At 42.9% G+C, this 18,703-nt stretch overlaps 1 protein-coding gene across 7 annotated transcripts in view; it reads right to left on the bottom strand.

The window, feature by feature from the left end:
- The window catches only part of TMEM241 (transmembrane protein 241), a 135,797-nt gene that overhangs the window by 32,093 nt on the left and 85,001 nt on the right, over window positions 1–18,703 (bottom strand). For 5 of the 7 annotated variants that reach the window (XM_032293201.1, XM_032293202.1, XM_032293206.1 and 2 more), the window contains one exon: window positions 1,839–2,964. The exons of 1 other annotated variant lie outside the window; for it this stretch is intronic. In XM_032293201.1, the coding sequence (XP_032149092.1) occupies window positions 2,722–2,964 (243 nt within the window). In that variant the 3' untranslated portion in view covers window positions 1,839–2,721. Of the gene's footprint in view, window positions 1–1,838; window positions 2,965–7,900; window positions 9,618–18,703 lie in introns of those variants that run through there. One more of the 7 variants, XM_032293207.1, reaches the window with a different exon arrangement.

Raw genomic sequence — 18,703 nt, 5'->3', positions numbered from 1 at the left:
CTGCTCTTAGAAACATTGCTGAATTATAACCCTGCACTTATCCCCCCGCTTTTTTTTTTTTTTTCTTTTTTGAGATGGAGTCTCACTCTGTCGCCCAGGCTGGAGTACAGTGACATGATCTCAACTCACTACAACCTCCACCTCCTGGGTTCAAGCAATTCTCCTGCCTCAGCCTCCTGAGTAGCTGGGACTACAGGCATACGCCACCACACCCAGCTAATTTTTGTAGTTTAGTAGAGATGGGGTTTCACCACGTTGGCCAGGCTGGTCTCAAATTCCTGACCTCAGGTGATCCACCTGCCTTGGCCTCCCAAGGTGCTGGGATTATAGACGTGAGCCACCTGCCCAGTCACATATGCCATTTTATACTTATGGAAATTTATCTAAATGATAAGTTCCCACAGGTTGAAGTACTGGGTCAAAGAGAAAACATATTTTTAAGTGTAGAAAGTCATTGAGATATTTCACAGAAAAAGACACGACCGAAAAAATTCAATGAATTAACTCTGAGAGTTTGGCTAAGAGCTCCCTATCAGCCATGTGTGAAGCCCAGGTTTGCCCCTTGGCCCCCCTCACCTGGCAAGCCTCTGGGCTCCATCACATGTTTATAAAATCAGAACTCAGCCGTACCGCTGGGATTTTAGCCGCTACAGTGTGTACAGTGGGTAACAGTCATCATACAGCTGCCGGAGAGAATACACTGCCTTTTCTGCAAACTGAACACTGGAGGCTTTTGAGACCACCACAAGGCTTTGGAAGTGTGCGGCTGGCAAGGAGAGCAAGGCAGCTGGTGAAAACAAACTGCCCGGACCCAGGCACCAGGACAGGGAGGGCGGGAATGAGGCCTCCACCAGTACAGCCAGTGCCTTTCATTCATTTCTCTTTTTTTTGAGAAAGGGTTTCACCCTGTCACCCAGGCTGGAGCACAGTAGCACAATCATAGCTTACGGCAGCCTCGATTCCCTAGGCCCAAGCGATCTGCCTTCCAAAGTGCTGGGATTACATGCGTGAGCCACTGTGCCCCGCCTCATTCATTTCTCTCCTTGATCAAAGGCCTGTTGCATGTCAGGCACTGTGTTCAAGGCCCATGGTCACTGAAAAGCCTGGTGCCACCCCCCAGCCTCGGCCCCGCAGCTGCCTTCTCAGGCCTTTATGAGGGCAAGAAGCCTCAGGACTGGGCAGCTGTGCGAGCCCACCTCTCCAGGTGAGCCCTGGCACTGTGTGAGCAAGTCAATCATCTGGCTGGGCCTCCATTTCCTCATCCATCCCGAGAAGGGGAAAATATTCCCATACTGCTACATAGAAACCCAAGAGGCCTGAAGAACAATCCCATTTCTGTAAAAAACAGATAGACAAATCCAGGAATGCGTGTATAAAAAAATTCCCACAGAAGAATATACTCTAAAATAAGAGTCCCATAAGCTTTTCTTTTCCTTTTCATTTACTTTCTACCTTTTCTATAAATTAGCCTTTTGAACTTTTAAAAATGAAGAGAGTGACTAAATGGTTTCTAAGGTTATTTTCTAGAGATGTCATGGGTCAAAATTAAAGACATGGTAGCTGGGCATGGTGGCTCATGCCTGTAATCCTAGCACTTTGGGAGGCCAAGGCGGAGGGATCATGAGGTCAGGAGATAGAGACCAACCTGGCTAACATGGTGAAACCCCGTCTCTACTAAAAATACAAAAAATTAGCTGGGTATGGTGGCGCATGCCTATAGTTCCAGCTACTTGGGAGTCTGAGGCAGGAGAATCACTTGAACCGGGGAGGTGGAGGTTGCAGTGAGCAGAGATTGTGCCACTGTACTCCATCCTGGGTGACGGAATGAGACTCTGTCTGAAAAAAAAAAAAAAAATTAAAGACACAAGTTAAGGGGAAAGTTATTTATTTCAATAATGGTGAATATGCTTACAGTTAAATACCCACCGGAAATTCAGACCCTGACCAGGGAACCATGCCATCTGCATTCCCACACCCCGGCCCATGCCAGCTCATGTCTTGGGGCGGCTGGCATCCAGCTCTCCAGATGGTTGGGCTGCAGGTGTCCCTAAGGTGCACCGTGACAGCGGCTCTGCTCTGCCCGAGCTGCAGAGTGAGTTTTTCTGGCTTATATGACAACCTACTTCCCTTCCATTTCTCTGTTCTCCATTAGTCTCCATCAGCCTCCCAGTTTCCTGGAGGGTTTTCTATATGTACAGTTAATTGTAGAGAAAACTGCAACAGCAGCAAAGCGTGGGGTGAGGGGGTCCAAACACAAGCACCCAGCTACTTGGGAGGCTAAGGCAGGAGAATCATTTGAACCCAGAAGGCGGAGGTTGCAGTGAGCTGAGATCATGCCATTGCACTCCAGCCCGGGTGACAGCGGAAAACTGTCTCAAAAAAGAAATTGGATGTGGATGCTGTAATGGTGCCCTAGGAGACTGCTCACCCCCATCACAGTCAGACTCAGCCATTCAAGCAGCACCCACATGAGAGGAGACTCACCAACATGGAGCCTTTCAGAAAAGGCCCAAGGGCAGTCTGGGCAACTAGCGAGACCCCATCTCTATAAGAAATTGAAAAATTAGCCAGACGTGTTGGCCCACACCTGTCATTCCAGCTACTCGGGAGGTCCCAGCCCAGCGGGAGTGTCCAGCGAGAGGCAGAGCCCCGGAGCAACAGCATTCACTCGGTTAAATCTCACGGTCTGAGAGCGGCAGCTGTGCCGTTTTCCATAATTAGTCACGGCCCCTGAAGGAAGAGCGTGCCTGACGGGGCACGATCCACACCTGTGGGGCAAAACCAGAACAAGAAACGCTTCTGCAATGCTACTGGGAAGTCTGAGCTCACCTTCTTTACCTTGGCACCGAGCTCAAGATCTGCTAGAAACCCTCTCCAACCACGATGTTCAGGAGAAACGGTGGGCACCGCCCAGAAAGAGGTGTCCTTTTCCCGGCAGGTGAAACCGCCCTGCTCCACCACCACCTGGGAACAACACAAAGCAAGAGGCCCCAGGGGTCTGCCTGGGAAGCTGCCAGGCCTGTTTGTCCTCTCAGCGGTCAACAAACAGGAGGGCACGTTCAGCACGTGGGGCTCTGCTTTCTGAACGAGGCAGCATTACAGCATCCACATCTGGTTTTTTTTTTTTTTTTTTTAGACAGAGTGTTCCCCTGTCACCCAGGCTGGAGTGCAATGATGTGATCTTGGCTCATTGCAACCTCCACCTCCCAGGTTCAAATGATTCTCCTGCCTCAGCCTCCCGAGTAGCTGGGAACATCCAATTTTTAAAACTGAAGTAAAACATAAATACCGTGTAGTGTGTGAGGCACAGGAATCTCAAGCACATGGCTCGCTGAACGTTTACACCCTTAGCTCCTGCACAGCTGCCACCTGGACAGAGATACCAGCCCTTCCCAGCACCGCACCAAGCACCGAAGGCTCCTTCCAATCCATTTACCCATCCCGAATCCCCTCTGTGGCTACGTGCCCTTTCCTGCTGCGGTGAGGATTCCATTGTACAAACAGGTGAAATTTATGGACTATTTCCTCCAGTTAGCTGCTATTATGAATAAAGCTGCCATGGATTTGCTTGAACATGTTTTGTTTTGTTTTGTTTTTTGAGATGGAGTCTTGCTCTGTTGCCCAGGGTAGAGTGCAGTGGAGTGATCATAACTCACTGCAGTCTTGAACTCCTGGGCTCAAGCAATCCTCCCACCTCAGCCTCTGAAAGAGCTAGGAGCACAGGCACGCACCACTACACCTGGCTATTAACAAATTTTTTTCTTTTTTTGTAAAGACGAGGTCTCACTATGTTGCCTAGGCTGCTCTCAAACTCCTGGCCTCAAACGATCCTCTCACACTCGTCTCCCAAAGCACTGGGATGACAGGCGTGAGCTGACATAACATGTTTGTACAAGGCAACATGAAAAAAATGTTCAGGGTAAAAGAAACCTTCACTAAAAGCATGAGTATTGGAACCAGGTTATATATTATGTGATTCTTAAACACTCTTAAACAGCCCAACTATAACTTGAGGAAAATAGTAATAAGCATGGCTGACTTCATAGAAGATACAGGCTTCAAACAATCAGGACTGATCAGACCTGGGTGGTTCATACAGCAGTAGCTCAATAACCCAAAGATGCATCTACTGTCACTGCCCATGGGCTCAATACCAGGCCAGTTAACTGCAGGTGGGGGATAAAATAAGGCACTCTGCCAGTGCTTCAAAGTGAACTCTATCTGTGAAGGACAGAACGTATATAGCATACTCCAATGAAAGATGAGATTTAATAACTGCCAAAGCATTGCACTCCCTTATCCTGACATTTTAAGAGTGCACAGAGGAAGTAAAGTCCACTGCATGGCACAGCCCAATGGCAGCAAATGTTTGGCAATTTGGAATAATCAGATCAACACTGCTCCCAGTGAAATTTCTAAGGCAGAGGCAGGAATGCAAGGCCTGCAGTTATGAGAATACTCCTACTCCCAACTGAAGGAAAAAAAAATGTTTTCACAGATAACAAACCCTCCCTTTGCAGGCAGAGGTAGCAACAGGTGACTGCATCACTGAAACTGAAGACTTCGAATTTCAAGAGGATAAGTCTAACATTGGGTGAAAAAGTAAATTCTTCTGTTCTTTTCTGGAGGGGGAGGGGCAGTCACTGCACTAAGGACTAATCTGAGACTTGAAAACAATGGCTCTTAATTCCATGTGGACGACAAATTTTGAAAGTATTGTAAAAGTCACCAAATCTTTTGCAATTCAAATTATGCCTCTGGGTGCTCTGCTAGATGTTGGGGATGCAACCTTAAGATGTGTCCTGCCTTCCTTGGGCTCACAGGCTGATACAGCAGGTGGATTGCTGGGAAGTACAGTTACCTGATTATTATTACTTTTCTGTTTTCCTTTACTTCTCCTGACAGGGAGAAAAGAGAAAGTGGTGGACATTTGATTTATCAAATCTTGACTAATCACCTACTATATTCAAGGCCAACTGTAACCACACTGGAAATAGTGCAGAAAACACACAAAGCTCCAAGTAGGAAATAACGGCCTGAGGGTGAGGCAGGAAAGAAACAAGACAAAATTCTTCTAGAACACAGATGAAACCCTGGGCCTGCTCCCTGTGCAGCAAGCCGCACCCCACCCCACCCCGCCCCACCCCGGAGCCCACACTAGAGGACTGACATGGAAATGTAGCCAGGGCGTCCCTGTTCCCCACACGATCCTCCCCAACAACCCTTCTTCTGTCAAACTGCTCAGAAAGAACCAAAATTACAAATTCAGTCTCAGGGTTAGTTGTATTCACATGATACAAAGCAATTAGTTATTGACTTAAAAACTTTTCTTGTTGCATACTTGACTGGCTATTTTGGAGTCCTATAAACAAGCACCATTTGCTCATACTTCACTGTCTGGCCTTAAAATTAGACACAGTCTACTTATACCCAAAAAAAGCAACACCAAAAATCTTCACCTAAAAAACAACCAGGTTAGTGCAAACTGCCAGTGTAGAGTCAAGAAGGGGAAAAAGGGCCGGAGGCAGTGGCTCATGACTGTAATCCCAGCACTTTGGGAGGTTGAGGCAGGTGGATCACTTGAGGTCTGGAGTTCGAGACCAGCCTGGCCAACATGGTGAAGCCCCATCTCTACTAAAAAAAAATACAAAAATTAACTGGACATGGTGGCGCAGGCCTGTAGTCCCAGCTACTCAGGAGGCTGAGGCAGGAGAATCTCTTGAATCAGGAGGAGGAGATTGCAGTGAGCTTAGATCGAACCACTGCACTCCAGTCTTGGTGACAGAGTGAGACTGTTTCAAAAAAAAAAAAAAAAAAAAAAAAGAAAGCAAGAAGGAGAAAAAGCAAGTTTGGACTACTTTTTGAAAGAGGAGAGCAATTTTGCACAGTAAAAAATGGGCAAATGACTACACTTTACACAAATTCCACGTTTGGGAAATAGAACAGGAAAACAAGTGTGAGGAGGCCTCCGGGTATCAGGCCACCAAGATGTCTCAAAGGCACAATGTAACAGAACAGTTATTTTCACAAAACTGCAACAAGTCAATATCTGCTAAACAATCTTTCAAAGCTACATGTCATGCCATTCTATCATCGATGCATCCAAACTTGGCTTTACCATAAAAAAGTTTGCTCCTTCAAATTTCCCAAGAGCTGCTTCATCTGGGCAGTCACTCCACCGACATAGGCCGTCGGTCCTGGCCATGGTCTGCCCTCTGGTTTGGGCACCCGCAGAACCTGACATGCTCTTTGCTAATTGCCCTATGTTCGGCCACACCCTAGGGAACTTAGTTTTAGGGATACACACAGAGGGTCTTCACAAAGAAAAGCAAGCCCCAACAGAATAAATGGCACAAGGAAAGGAAGGAATGGGTATATCACAAGACTATGGGGAGATGAAGTTACTTTACGAGACACATGCAGAATTCCATCTTTCTCTGTTTCTGATGGGAGTGCAAAGGTGTGCAGAATAAAATCAGTTTATGAGAGAGCACTCACTCCACATGTGTTTATTCAATACCATCCTACAATAAGCCAGGCACACATCAATTCATCCCCTCGAGGAGGCCTTGCAAATGTTCCCAATTAACTGGTCTTTATGTTGCAGAAACGACTTTCTTTTTCTTTTTTCTTTTAAATTATCTAACGGCACCCATAAAAACCTTAGAGTCAGAAAATTTGCAGAAAGTAAAGACATCTCCTCAGTAAATGAACAAATGATAAATGTGCAAATTCATTCAGGTCAGAAGTTGTGAAACAGAATTGTTATCATATTTTTGCAACACAGAAGATTGTGATGATCAAAGGCACTAAAAATAGCCCAGAAAAAATGAAGACAACATAACTGGAAATGAAAAAAAAAAAAAAAAAAAAAACCGAGAACCTTATTCAAAATAGCAAACTGTTCACTCATAGCACTCATTTATCTATGAATTATTCTGACAATAGGAAATGGAATTTAAAAATTTTCCTGAATCTAAAACTGTATTTCCCCTCCCACATTCCCTCCGGGAAACCTTGTTCATAAACAAACAATTCCCAGATAACTAACTTCTTGGCTGGCTGTTTCCATGTGAATGGCAGCTCCCAAACTTGCCACTTCATGTTCCTGTCGCCTCATCAGTGATGTCATGGAAAGACATCAGACATGCTGTTATTATTGTTGAGCTACAGTCTGCAAAGGAAATTATGCTGCCGCCTCTAGGTTTTAATTTTCCATGAAAAATTATTCTCATTGCCATAGCTGCTGAGACAGTGAAAAAGAAAAATGATTTAATTAGGTAACAGCCATAATTAGATTTTTTTAAGTACGCTCTTTCAACATAAAAGTTACATTACTGTACAGCTTCATGTGGTTTAACAGTGTATTTTCATCAGACCCTTCCAGAACATATGAAGGTGTTGAATAACAACCGAAGGAAGAAAAGGAATGCTAAACTGCTATCAGGAAGTTATATCTGAAAGGAGCTTTGAAATGTGATGGGAAGAAGTGAGCAGCTAAGATGGGAAGAACCTCAAACAGTGAACTGGGGAGACGAGCCCTTCTTTTGTGATTACCATTCCCCATCCAGGGGGTGGAGAAAGACAGTAACAGGCTCCCCACCTGAGAGATAGCGGCAATCAGGATGAGAAGGCAAGGATGACTAGAAAGAAAGAAATAACAGGCGGGGCGCGGTGGCTCACGCCTGTAATCCCAGCACTTTGGGAGGCCAAGGCAGGGGGATCATGAGGTCAGGAGATAGAGACCAACCTGGCTAACATGGTGAAACCCCGTCTCTACTAAAAATACAAAAATTAGCTGGGCATGGTGGTGCACACCTGTAGTCCCAGCTACTTGGGAGGTTGAGCCAGGAGAATCGCTTGAACCCAGGAGGCAGAGGTTGCAGTGAGTCAAGATCATGCCACGGTGCTCCAGCCTGGTGACAGAGCTAGATTCCATCTCAAAAGAAAGAAAGAAAGAAACAACAGTAGTAATAGAAGACAAAGTAGAAAAATGAAGAGAATCAACTCTGTTCAGCATAGACTTGAGCTAGTGAGAGCAAAGTGTGATGAGCTTTGTAAACATAATTACAGGCTTTCCCCTGTAGTCGAGAGAGAGAGAGAGAGAGAGAGAGAGAGAGAGTACAGAAATTGAACCTATAAGAACTATGATTACAGAATATGAGAGATTTGTTTACTTGTCACCTCCTCAGAAGTTCAAGGTATGATTCAATGTTAAGTCTTGAAACTTCCCTACAAATGTATCTCAAAAAATTAGTGAAGGGTTAAAAATATCTACGTTATTTAGAAGTCATGAAATCTGTGTGATTCCACATTAAAAGAAATTCATCTTTTTCTCTTAATTCCACCAGAAACATTGAGAATTTTACGAAAGGTCTTGGAGACATTCTAAAATTCTAAATGTGGAACCTGAATAACATCTGTTGACAACACTTTCATGAGTTCATCGTATATTTCAAACAGGTTTAATTTTATCTAGTTTACACTAACATAACCAAGTCTCCTTCTTAGTTCAATATTGTGGCAATAGATCAAGACACATGTCAATATGTCACTGAAGAAAGACGTTAGACCCTGCCACTACCTTCACTCAAGCTCCTGAAACCTGGAAAAATAGCAGGAGAGATAGGTAGTTGAAACTCAGAAAAATTCCTAGGCCGCTAAGAGAGCTTCCTAAGGATACATCAAAGAGGCTGAAATTTACCAGCTGACTTGCCTCTTGAGGGAAACTCCTATATGGGAAACATGGTCAGGGATGGTGGTCATGTTACCCACAAGGAAGCGTTGTTATGGAGACAGCTTTGAAGGATCTCTGTCAATTCCAGTGTATAATTAAGGCTAGTGAGTGATCACAGAACAGTCAGCAGGGTGGTCTCCATGGAAACCACCACATTTTCACATGGAGAGCAAATATTCTGAATCAATGACTCTTTATATAGGTTTAAAAACATTGTGAATGGTGTATCAATTGCTTCTTTTGTGAGACAATAACTGATTAAATATGCTGTGAGAGACCTTGTCTTCATGCACGCTGAATTCTGAGCAGTGTCCAGAATAGACAGTCCATAGCTAGATTTACTACCTAGAACTAGTGAATACAAATAGTAAATTCAGACCCAGGAAATCACTGCTTAATTTCATGAGAGAATTAAAACAGCAGATTGTTAAGTCAAGGAAGACCTGTCAACCTAACATTAATCTAGGGCTGTCTACATATTATTTAATCCTCTCAGTAACATAGACATTATTATTACACTGTTTACAGATGAGAAAAAATGATTCACACACCTAAATAGTGGCAGACAAGACTCAAAGCTAGGTCAAAATTAAGTCTTGGTCTAGGTCCGTATGACTCTGCATAATGCTCTGTGTCTGCAGAGCACTTTTCCACCACCAGCCATTTCACATACATTATCTCATATATGCTGCTTTAAAACACTTAGGACATCGGGTTCTAGCATTTTCTAATTTTACAAAATGTCCCCCACTCCGGGTCCTTGACTCCCTGCCCAACTTCTGTACCCACAATGCACTCCAGGTTGTAGGACTTACATGAGACCATGTCTGAGAAGGATTTGACCGTCTTTCACTTCGACAGTATGAACAAGCATTCCATCCTAGGGAGTAATGGGAAGGAAAATCCATGCCATAAGTGTAACAAGGTCTCCCTCTGTGGCTCAGGCTGGAGTACAGTAGTGCAATCACAGCTCAGTGCAGCCTGGAACTCCTGGCTCAAGCAATCCTCTTGTCTCAGCCTCCTGAGTAGCTGGGACTATAGGTACAAGCAATCATACTTGCCTAATTTTTTAAAACTTTTTGTAGAAATAGCCCCTTGCTATGTTGCCCAGGCTGGTTTTGAATTCCTGGCCTTAAGCAATCCTCCTGCCTTGGCCTCCCAAAGGGCTGGGATTACAGGCATGAGCCACCACGCCCAGCCTATAAGCATAAAATCTGACTCCAAACAAAGCAAAAAGAGGGACAAACAATCCAATTAATTGGATTATTAATGTAATGCTTGTAGCATTTACAACACAATCAACCATGAGAGAAAGCGGAATTTGGAGCTGGGGTGAAAGAAGTTCAGATTGCTGCGTATTTCCAACTTTAATCAGTCTATTACATAATTTTAAAATCTGGCAAATGCTTTATTAAGCAGGCAATGATAATTAATAATATAGTTCCTAGCAGATCATTACGTAATGCTACAATTGAATGTAAATGTGATTAGCATTTAGTCCTGAATACCAGCGATAACTGTCAACACTGTCAGAGCTTGTTATAATCAGGTTTTTGCACTATCTTTGGGTATCTTCTAGTTCAGACTCCTTGCTTTATGGCTCAAACAACAGAGGATTAGAGGGTGTCTTAGTCCATCTGGACTGCTATAACAAAATACTATAGGCTGGGTAGCTTACAAACAATAAAGATTTGTCTCTCACAGTTCTGGAGGCTGGTGAGGCCAAGATCACAGCCCCTGCAGATTCCATGTCTGGTGAGGGCTGCTGGCTCAGAGATGGCACTTTCTCATGGTGTCCTCAGGGTGGAAGAAGCAAGGCAGCTCTCTGTGACCTCTTTCACAAGGACACTAAAGCCTTTCATGAGGGCTCTGCCTTCATGATCTACCTACCTCCCAAAGGCCCCACCTCTTACTGCCATCACCTTGGGGCTTAGGATTTTAGTATATTAATTTTAGGGGAACATAGACATTCAGACCAGAGGAAAGGGGTTCAGCAAATAGTGACCACAGTCAAACACTGAGAACTTCTTCCTTTCCTTTCTTCCCGAGATGCCAGTCCCTCTACCACGCACTTCATGGAAAAGACCAGAGCCTCTGTGTATGCCTCGCTGCTGTCACTGCCCAGGGCATTTCTAATACCACCAAACTGTAGGAATCTAGTGCCTGGGCAACATAACAAGATCTCATCTCTACAGAAAAATAAAATTAGACTGGCATGGTGGTACGTGCCAATAGTCTCAGCTATTGGCACTGGGGAGGCTGAGGCAGGAAGACTGCTTGAGGCCAGGAGTTTGAGGATACTGTTGTATGATCACATCACAGCATCCCTGCCTGAGTGATACAGAGATCCTGTCTCTAAAAAGAAAAAAAAAAAAACGAGTGTATCTCAAAATCCCATGGATGTGCCTGTTTCAGGCCAGCAGTACATTATGACATAGTTTTAGGGAAGGGGTAGGGGAGGCAAGTGGGTGCCTAGGCTGCAGCATTTGAGATGCTTGGTCACACTCAGGCACTGACCCAGCACCGCACGGCCCGAGAGTGAGGGCCACCCTCACCTTGGTTCCATGTACATGAAAAATGAAACTCTAACAATAGAAAATATAAATGAAATCAAATCAAGAGACTTATCCTAAGTAAGCTACGAAAAGTTATTTTCCCAGGGCCATAGGAAAAACAGACAAAGTCTCGGTTTTTTGGTCCATCACTGTCTTCGGAACATGAGATGGTGGTAGCAATTATGGCATTAGCTTTAAAGGAAGAAAGTGATCTTACAGTGGCAGCTTTGAAGAGGGGAGCACAGGCTGACTCCTCAGGCCCCACGAGCGTGGCTGCAGCTGTCTAGGGAAGCTTCTCCCCGCTAGCTCTTGGCCACATAAACTCACTCTGACCTCCACTGCTTCTTTCCAATGATGCTGAGAACTTCAGTTGGTTTGAAGCTGACGCAAGTAAGACAAAGCACTACTCAATCCAGGAAGAATTCTCATGTGAGGACTGAAATCTGCTGGAGAAACTGACTAGGAGAAAACTATAAACACACATGCCACATCTTCCTTACCCATGCCCCTGCATTTCTCTTCAATTTGTTCGCTTTGTTCTGCCTGAGTGTTTACATTATGTGTAAGAGAGGATCCTGAGATTTTATGAAGATGCAGTTAGATTTCACACGTCCAAATTTACCAAAATGAGAGATTATTTTTTAAAGCATTGCTAAATATTCTGATATGTTTGGCTACTTAAGTTTTTTCTCAAATTTCCAGAGAGAAAAACATTAACAATAGTGATAACATAAAATGACTTTGAAGGCACTTTTTCCCCATGCTAAGCATTTTCAGATCTGAGGAAGATATTTAAAAAGGTCAGGACTGGAAAGAGACACAGACACCTTCTCTCAGAACTCGGAACTGATGAAGTTGATGTGATATCTTCGAAAACAGCCCAAAATGGGGCCTTTTGGAGCAGTGAAGAGGGCCCCCTCGGCCCCCTGAATGACCTCCCTCCCTGTGTATTTTTGAATCTTCACATAAGACCAATTCTCCTCCGGTACCACTGAAACATCCTCCTGAGTCACTTTCTGAACATGCCGGCATCCAGTGGAGACCCAATGACGTCATGGGAATGCTATATTGCTAAGTATGATTTTGTCGTATTTCAAATGTCAGCACATTTTGATGTGTAGGTGGTCCAAAGAACGGATACATATTCTACCATTAGGATCACGAGCTTATTTTCAAATAGGAAAAAGAGAGAAAGAGAAAGAGAGAGAGAGAGAGAGCAGATGTACCCAAGGCTGGAAGAGAGAGATCTTAATGGCTCATTGAATCCAATTCTCATTTGAGAAGAATTAGCATTAAACCACAGCAGCCAATTAAAAATCCTCCCTCTTCTGAATTAAGTATTGAGGAGAAAAGTATAAACCTCACTTGGAATTTAAGAAGAAAAGAAAAATACAATAAATGAAAAAGAGACTAGAAACTAGTGGTCAAATAGGTAAAGTTATATATGTAGGGGAAAAAAAAATGTCCTAAGGACGGGCGCGGTGGCTCAAGCCTGTAATCCCAGCACTTTGGGAGGCCGAGGCGGGTGGATCACGAGGTCAAGAGATCGAGACCATCCTGGTCAACATGGTGAAACCCCGTCTCTACTAAAACTACAAAAAATTAGCTGGGCATGGTGGCGCGTGCCTGTAGTCCCAGCTACTCAGGAGGCTGAGGCAGGAGAATTGCCTGAACCCGGGAGGCGGAGGTTGCGGTGAGCCGAGATTGCGCCATTGCACTCCAGCCTGGGTAACATGAGCGAAACTCCGTCTCAAAAAAAAAAAAAAAAAAAAAAAGACAAAAAACAAAACAAAAAAAAATGTCCTAAATCCTAAAAGACAGGATTTAAGCACTATGCTTTGAGCACTATTACTTTACAGCTCTCAGGGAGGATTTGCGTGCCATAAAATTCACTTATTGTAAAGTGAATGATTGTTAATGAACAAATTAATAAATTAAGTTAAATGAAGATGCAACCATCACCACAATCCAGTTTGAAAGTTTTCATTAGCCAAAAATTTCCTTTGAGTCTATTTGCAGTTCATCTCTTTCTCCAATAAACCACTGGTATACTTTCCATCTCCATAAATTTGCTTTGTTCTGGACATTTCACACAATAGGAATAATACTCTATGTATTCTTTTGTGACTGGATTCTTTAGCTTAGCAGAGTATTTTTGACGTTCATCCATGCTGTAGCAATGTATTAATAGCCCATTCCTTCTGATTATTGAATAGTATTCCAAATTGTACATAGATGCTATATCTTATTTATATATTCACTAGTTGATGGACATTTAGAATTATTTCCACTTTGGGGTTCTTATGAATAATGCAAATATGAACACTCATGTATGAGTTTTTTTGGGGCCACATATTTTCATTTCTCTTGGATGATTCTTAAGAATAAAATTGCTACGTTGTAGGCACTTTATGTTTAGTCTTCTAAGAAACTACCAAACTGTATTCCACAGTGGATGTATAGATGCCCACCAGCAATTTATGAATGTTCTGGTTTCTCCACATCCTTACCAGCATTTGGTACTGTCTGTATCTTTTCAAGAAATTATGCGAGTGGGTGTGGGGTGATAACTCATCATGTTTTCAATTTACATTTCTCTAATGACCAGTGATGCCCAACACCTTCCTATGTACTTATTAACCTATTACTATTAACTTATTATTAAGAAGACGGTAGATATCTTCTTTTGTGAAATATCTGTTCATGTCTTTAGATCAGTTTTATTTTTCATAAGTATCAACATTATCTTTTTTTTTTTTGAGATGAAGTCTCACTGTCGCTCAGACTGGAGTGCAGTGGTGCGATCTTGGTTCACTGCAACCTCCGCCTCCTGGGTTCAAGTGATTCTCCTGCCTCAGCCACTACAGGTGCGCACCACCACACCCAGCTAATTTTTGTATGTTTAGTAGAGATAGGGTTTCACTTGACCTCAGGTGATCCACCTGCCTCAGCCTCCCAGGCATGAGCCATTGTGTCCAGCCTCAACATTATAATTTTATTTATTATTTTTATTTTATTTTTGAGACAGAGTTTTGATCTTGTTGCCCAGGCTGAAGTGTAACGGTGCGATCTCAGCTTACTACAACCTCTGCCTCCTGGGTTCAAGTAATTCTCCTGCCTCATCCTCCTGAGTAGCTGGGATAACAGGCATGTGCCACCACGACTGGCTAATTTCGTATTTTTAGTAGAGATGGGGTTTCTCCATGTTGGTCAGGCTGGTCTTGAACTCCTGACCTCAGGTGATCCGCCTGCCTCAGCCTCCCAAAGTGCTGGCATCACAGGTGTGAGTCACTGTGCCCGGCCTATTTATTTGTTTTTAACTTGTATTTTTTTAAACTTTTATTTTAGGTTGAGAGGTACATGCCCAGGTTTGTTATATAAGTAAACTGTGTATCACAGGGGTTTGACGTACAGATTGTTTCATCACCCAGGTAATAAGCATAGTACCCAACAGGTAGTTTTTCAGTCCTCTCTGTCCTCCCATCCCTCACCCTCAAGTAGGCCCTGGTGTCAGCTGTTACCTTCTTTGTGTCCATGTGTTCTCAATGTTTAGTTCCCACTTATAAGTGAGAGTATGCGACATCTGGTGTTCTGTTCCTGCGTTAACTCACTAAGGAAAATGGCCTCTACCTCCATCCATGTTGCAGCAAAGGACATGATCTCCTTATTTATTTATTTATTTATTTATTTATGACGGAGTTTCACTCTTGTTGCCCAGGCTGGAGTGCAATGGTGTGATATCAGCTTACTGCAACCTCCGCCTCCTGGGTTCAAGTGATTCTCCGGCCTCAGCCTCCTGAGTAGCTAGGATTATAGGCCTGTGCCACCATGCCTGGCTAATTTTTGTATTTTTAGTAGAGACGGGGTTTCACCATGTTGGTCAGGCTGGTCTTGAAGTCCTGTCCTCAGGTGATCTGCCCACCTCGGCCTCCCAAAGTGCTGGGATTACAGGTGTGAGCCACTGTGCTTGGCTGCATAGTTTCCCATGGTGTATATGTGCCACATTTTCTTTATCCTGTCTACCACTGATGGGCATTTAGATTGATTATGTCTTTGCTATTGTGACTAGTGTTGTGATGAACATACACGTGCCTTTATCTTTGTGATAGAACAATTTACAGTCTTTTGGGTATATACCCAATAATGAGATTGCTGGTTTGAATGGTAATCCTGTTTTAAGTTCTTTGAGAAATCACCAAACTAATTTCCTTTAGACCATTTTCAAATTGGGCTGTAGGTCATCTCATTGAGATGTAAGAATTCTTTATATATTTTGGATACAGTTCAGACATAATGGTTTCCAGATATTTTCTCCTAGGCTGTGGCTTACCTTTTCATTTTCTTAATGGAGTTTTTTGAATTGTAGAAGGTCTTAATTTAAATAAAAAACAATTTATCAATTATTTTATGACTTACGTTTTTGGTGTCATATCTAAGAACCTGCCAAATCCAAGGCCATTAAAGGTTTTTTGTTATGTTTTCTTCTAATACTTTTCCAGTTTTAGCATTACATTTAGGTCTGTGATCCATTGAGTTAAAAATGTCAAGCAAGATCGAGACCATCCTGGTCAACATGGTGAAACCCCGTCTCTACTAAAACTACAAAAAATTAGCTGGGCATGGTGGCGCGTGCCTGTAGTCCCAGCTACTCAGGAGGCTGAGGCAGGAGAATTGCCTGAACCCAGGAGGCGGAGGTTGCGGTGAGCCAAGATCGCGCCATTGCACTCCAGCCTGGGTAACAAGAGCGAAACTCCATCTCAAAAAAAAAAAAAAAAAAAAAAAAAAAAATGTCAAGCAAGGATCTAAGACTGTTTATTTGTGGGCTGGTTTGTATATGGATATCTGATTGTTCCAATATCATTTGTTAAAAAAATAATCCTTTCCTCATTGTGATTGGCACCTCTGTTGAAAATCAATTCATCATAAATGCCTATTCCTACACCAATACCATAATGCCTTGTTTATTCTAGCTTAGTACTGAATTTTCAAATCAATTGATTTAAGTCCCCCAACTTTATCTTTGTCAACATTGGCTATTGCATTTCCAAATAAATTTTAGGATAAATTTATGAATTTCTTTGTGTTTCTTTCTTTTTTTTCTTTTTTGAGATGGAGTCTCACTCTGTCCCCAGGCTGGAGTGCAGTGGTACAATCTCGGTTCACTGTAACCTCTGCCTCCTGGCTGCAAGCAATTCTCCTACCTCAGCCTCCCAAGTGGCTGGGACTACAGGTGCCCACCACCATGCCCAGCTAATTTTTGTATTTTTAGTAGACATGGTGTTTCACCATGTTGGCCAAGATGGTCTCGATCTCTTGACCTCATGATCTGCCCGCCTCGGCCTCCCGAAGTGCTGGGATTACAGCATGAGCCACTGTGCCTGGCCTAAATTTCTACCAAGAAAAAAAAAAAGCCTGCTGGAATTTTGATAGGGATTACGTTGAATCAATTTAGGAAAAATTTCCATCTTAACAATATTACATCTCTCCATTTTTTAAGATGTTCTTTAATTCCTCTCAAAAAGTTTTTACAGTTTTCAATGTAAAAATCTGATACTTCTTTGGTGTTACGTTCCTAAATGTTTTTTCCTTTTCAATGCTGTTGTGAATGGAATTGTTTTCTTAATTTCCTTTTTATAAACATGACTGTTCATTACTAATATATAAAACTTTGAGCTATGTGCAATGGCTCATACCTGTAATCCCAGCACTTTGGGAGGCTAAGATGGGAGGATCGCTTGAGGCCAGGGGTTTGAAACTAGCCTGGGAAACATAGTAAAATCCCATCTCTATAAAAAAATATTTTTGAAATAAAACTACAGTTGTATTTACTTATTTATTTAACAGACAAGGTCTTGCTCTGTCACTCAGACTGGAGTGCAGTGGTGGTAATAGCTCACTGCATCCACAAACTCCTGAGCTCTGGCGATCCTCCTGCCTCAGCCTCTCGAGTAGCTGGGACTATAGGCACATGCCACCATGCCAAGCTACTTTTCTTATTTTTTGTAGAGACAGGATTTCACTATGTTGCCCAGGCTGGTCTCAAGTGATCTTGCTACTTCAGTCTCTGAAAGCGTGAGGATTATAGGCATGAGCCACCATACCCTGCCTTCAACTATTTTTATAATTTCCTTGGGATTTTCTATATATATGATGATCTCATTTGTGAATAAAGACAATCTTATTTCTTCCTTTCCAATCTGGACGCCCTTTTTTTTTTTTCCCCATTGCACTGCCTAATGCATCCCTAAAAATTTCATTACAATTTTCAATAGAAGCGGTGAAAGTGAACATTCTTATGTTGCTCCTGATCTTAGGGGAAAAGCATTCACTCGTCTTCTGGTTTGTTTTGTTTTTTTGAGACAGGGTCTCGCTCTTATTGTCCAGGCTGAAGTTCAATGCCATGATCTCGGCTCCCTGCAACCTCTGCCTCCCGGGTTCAAGTGATTCTCCTGCCTCAGCCTCTGGAGTAGCTGGGATTACAGGCATGTGCCACTACGCCCAGCTAATTTTGTATTTTTTGTAGAGATGGGGTTTCTCCATGTTGGTCAGGCTGGTCTTGAACTCCCAACCTCAGGTGATCCACCCGACTCGGCCTCCCAAAGTGCTAGGATTACAGGTGTGAGCCACCGCACCCAGCCCCAGTCTTCTCCTGTTAAAGATGATAATGTTAGTTACAGGATTTTCACAGATTTTATCAGGTTCTCTTACTAGTTTGTTGAGAGTTTTAACTATGAATAGATGCTAGATTTTGTCATGATTTTTCTGAACCTATTGAAATGATCATGTATTTTTGTTCTTTATTCTATGAAAATAATGTATTACATTAATTTTTATATGTTAAACCAACTATGCATTCCTGAGATAAATCTCACTCAATCATGGTGTATAATTCTTTTATATGCTGCCAAATTTGGTTTTCTAATATTTTGCTAATATATTTGTCCCTATATTCATGAGAAATATTGTTCATTTTCTTATGATTTGTTTTGTCTGGCTTAAGAGCAGGGTAACTCACTTCATAGAATAACTTGGGAGTTATTCCCTCTTTCTTTAGTTTTTAAAAGAATTTTTTTTTTAATTTCTTCTTTAAATATTTGATAGAATTCATTAATAAAGCCAATTGGGGCTAAGCTTTTCTTTTTCTAAAAACCTGAGAAAGAGGCTGGGCATGATGGCTCATGCCTGTAATTCCAGCACTTTGGGAGATCGAGGCAGGTGAATCACGAAGTTAGGAGTTCAAGACCAGCCCGGCCAAGATGATGAAATCACGTGGTGGCAGGTGCTTGTAATCCCAGCTACTCGGGAGGCTGAAGCAGGAGAATTGCTTGAACCTGGGTAGAAGAGGTTGCAGTGAGCCGAGATCACACCACTGCACTCCAGCCTGGGCAACAGAGTGAGACCCTGTCCCCTC

Source organism: Sapajus apella, unplaced genomic scaffold (genome assembly GCF_009761245.1).
Source record: "Sapajus apella isolate SASKATOON/1434 unplaced genomic scaffold, GSC_monkey_1.0 scaffold29, whole genome shotgun sequence".
NCBI classification, from domain to species: Eukaryota; Metazoa; Chordata; class Mammalia; order Primates; family Cebidae; genus Sapajus; species Sapajus apella.
Note: the sequence above shows the minus strand (reverse complement) of the source record. Positions and strands in the feature narration are given on the sequence as shown.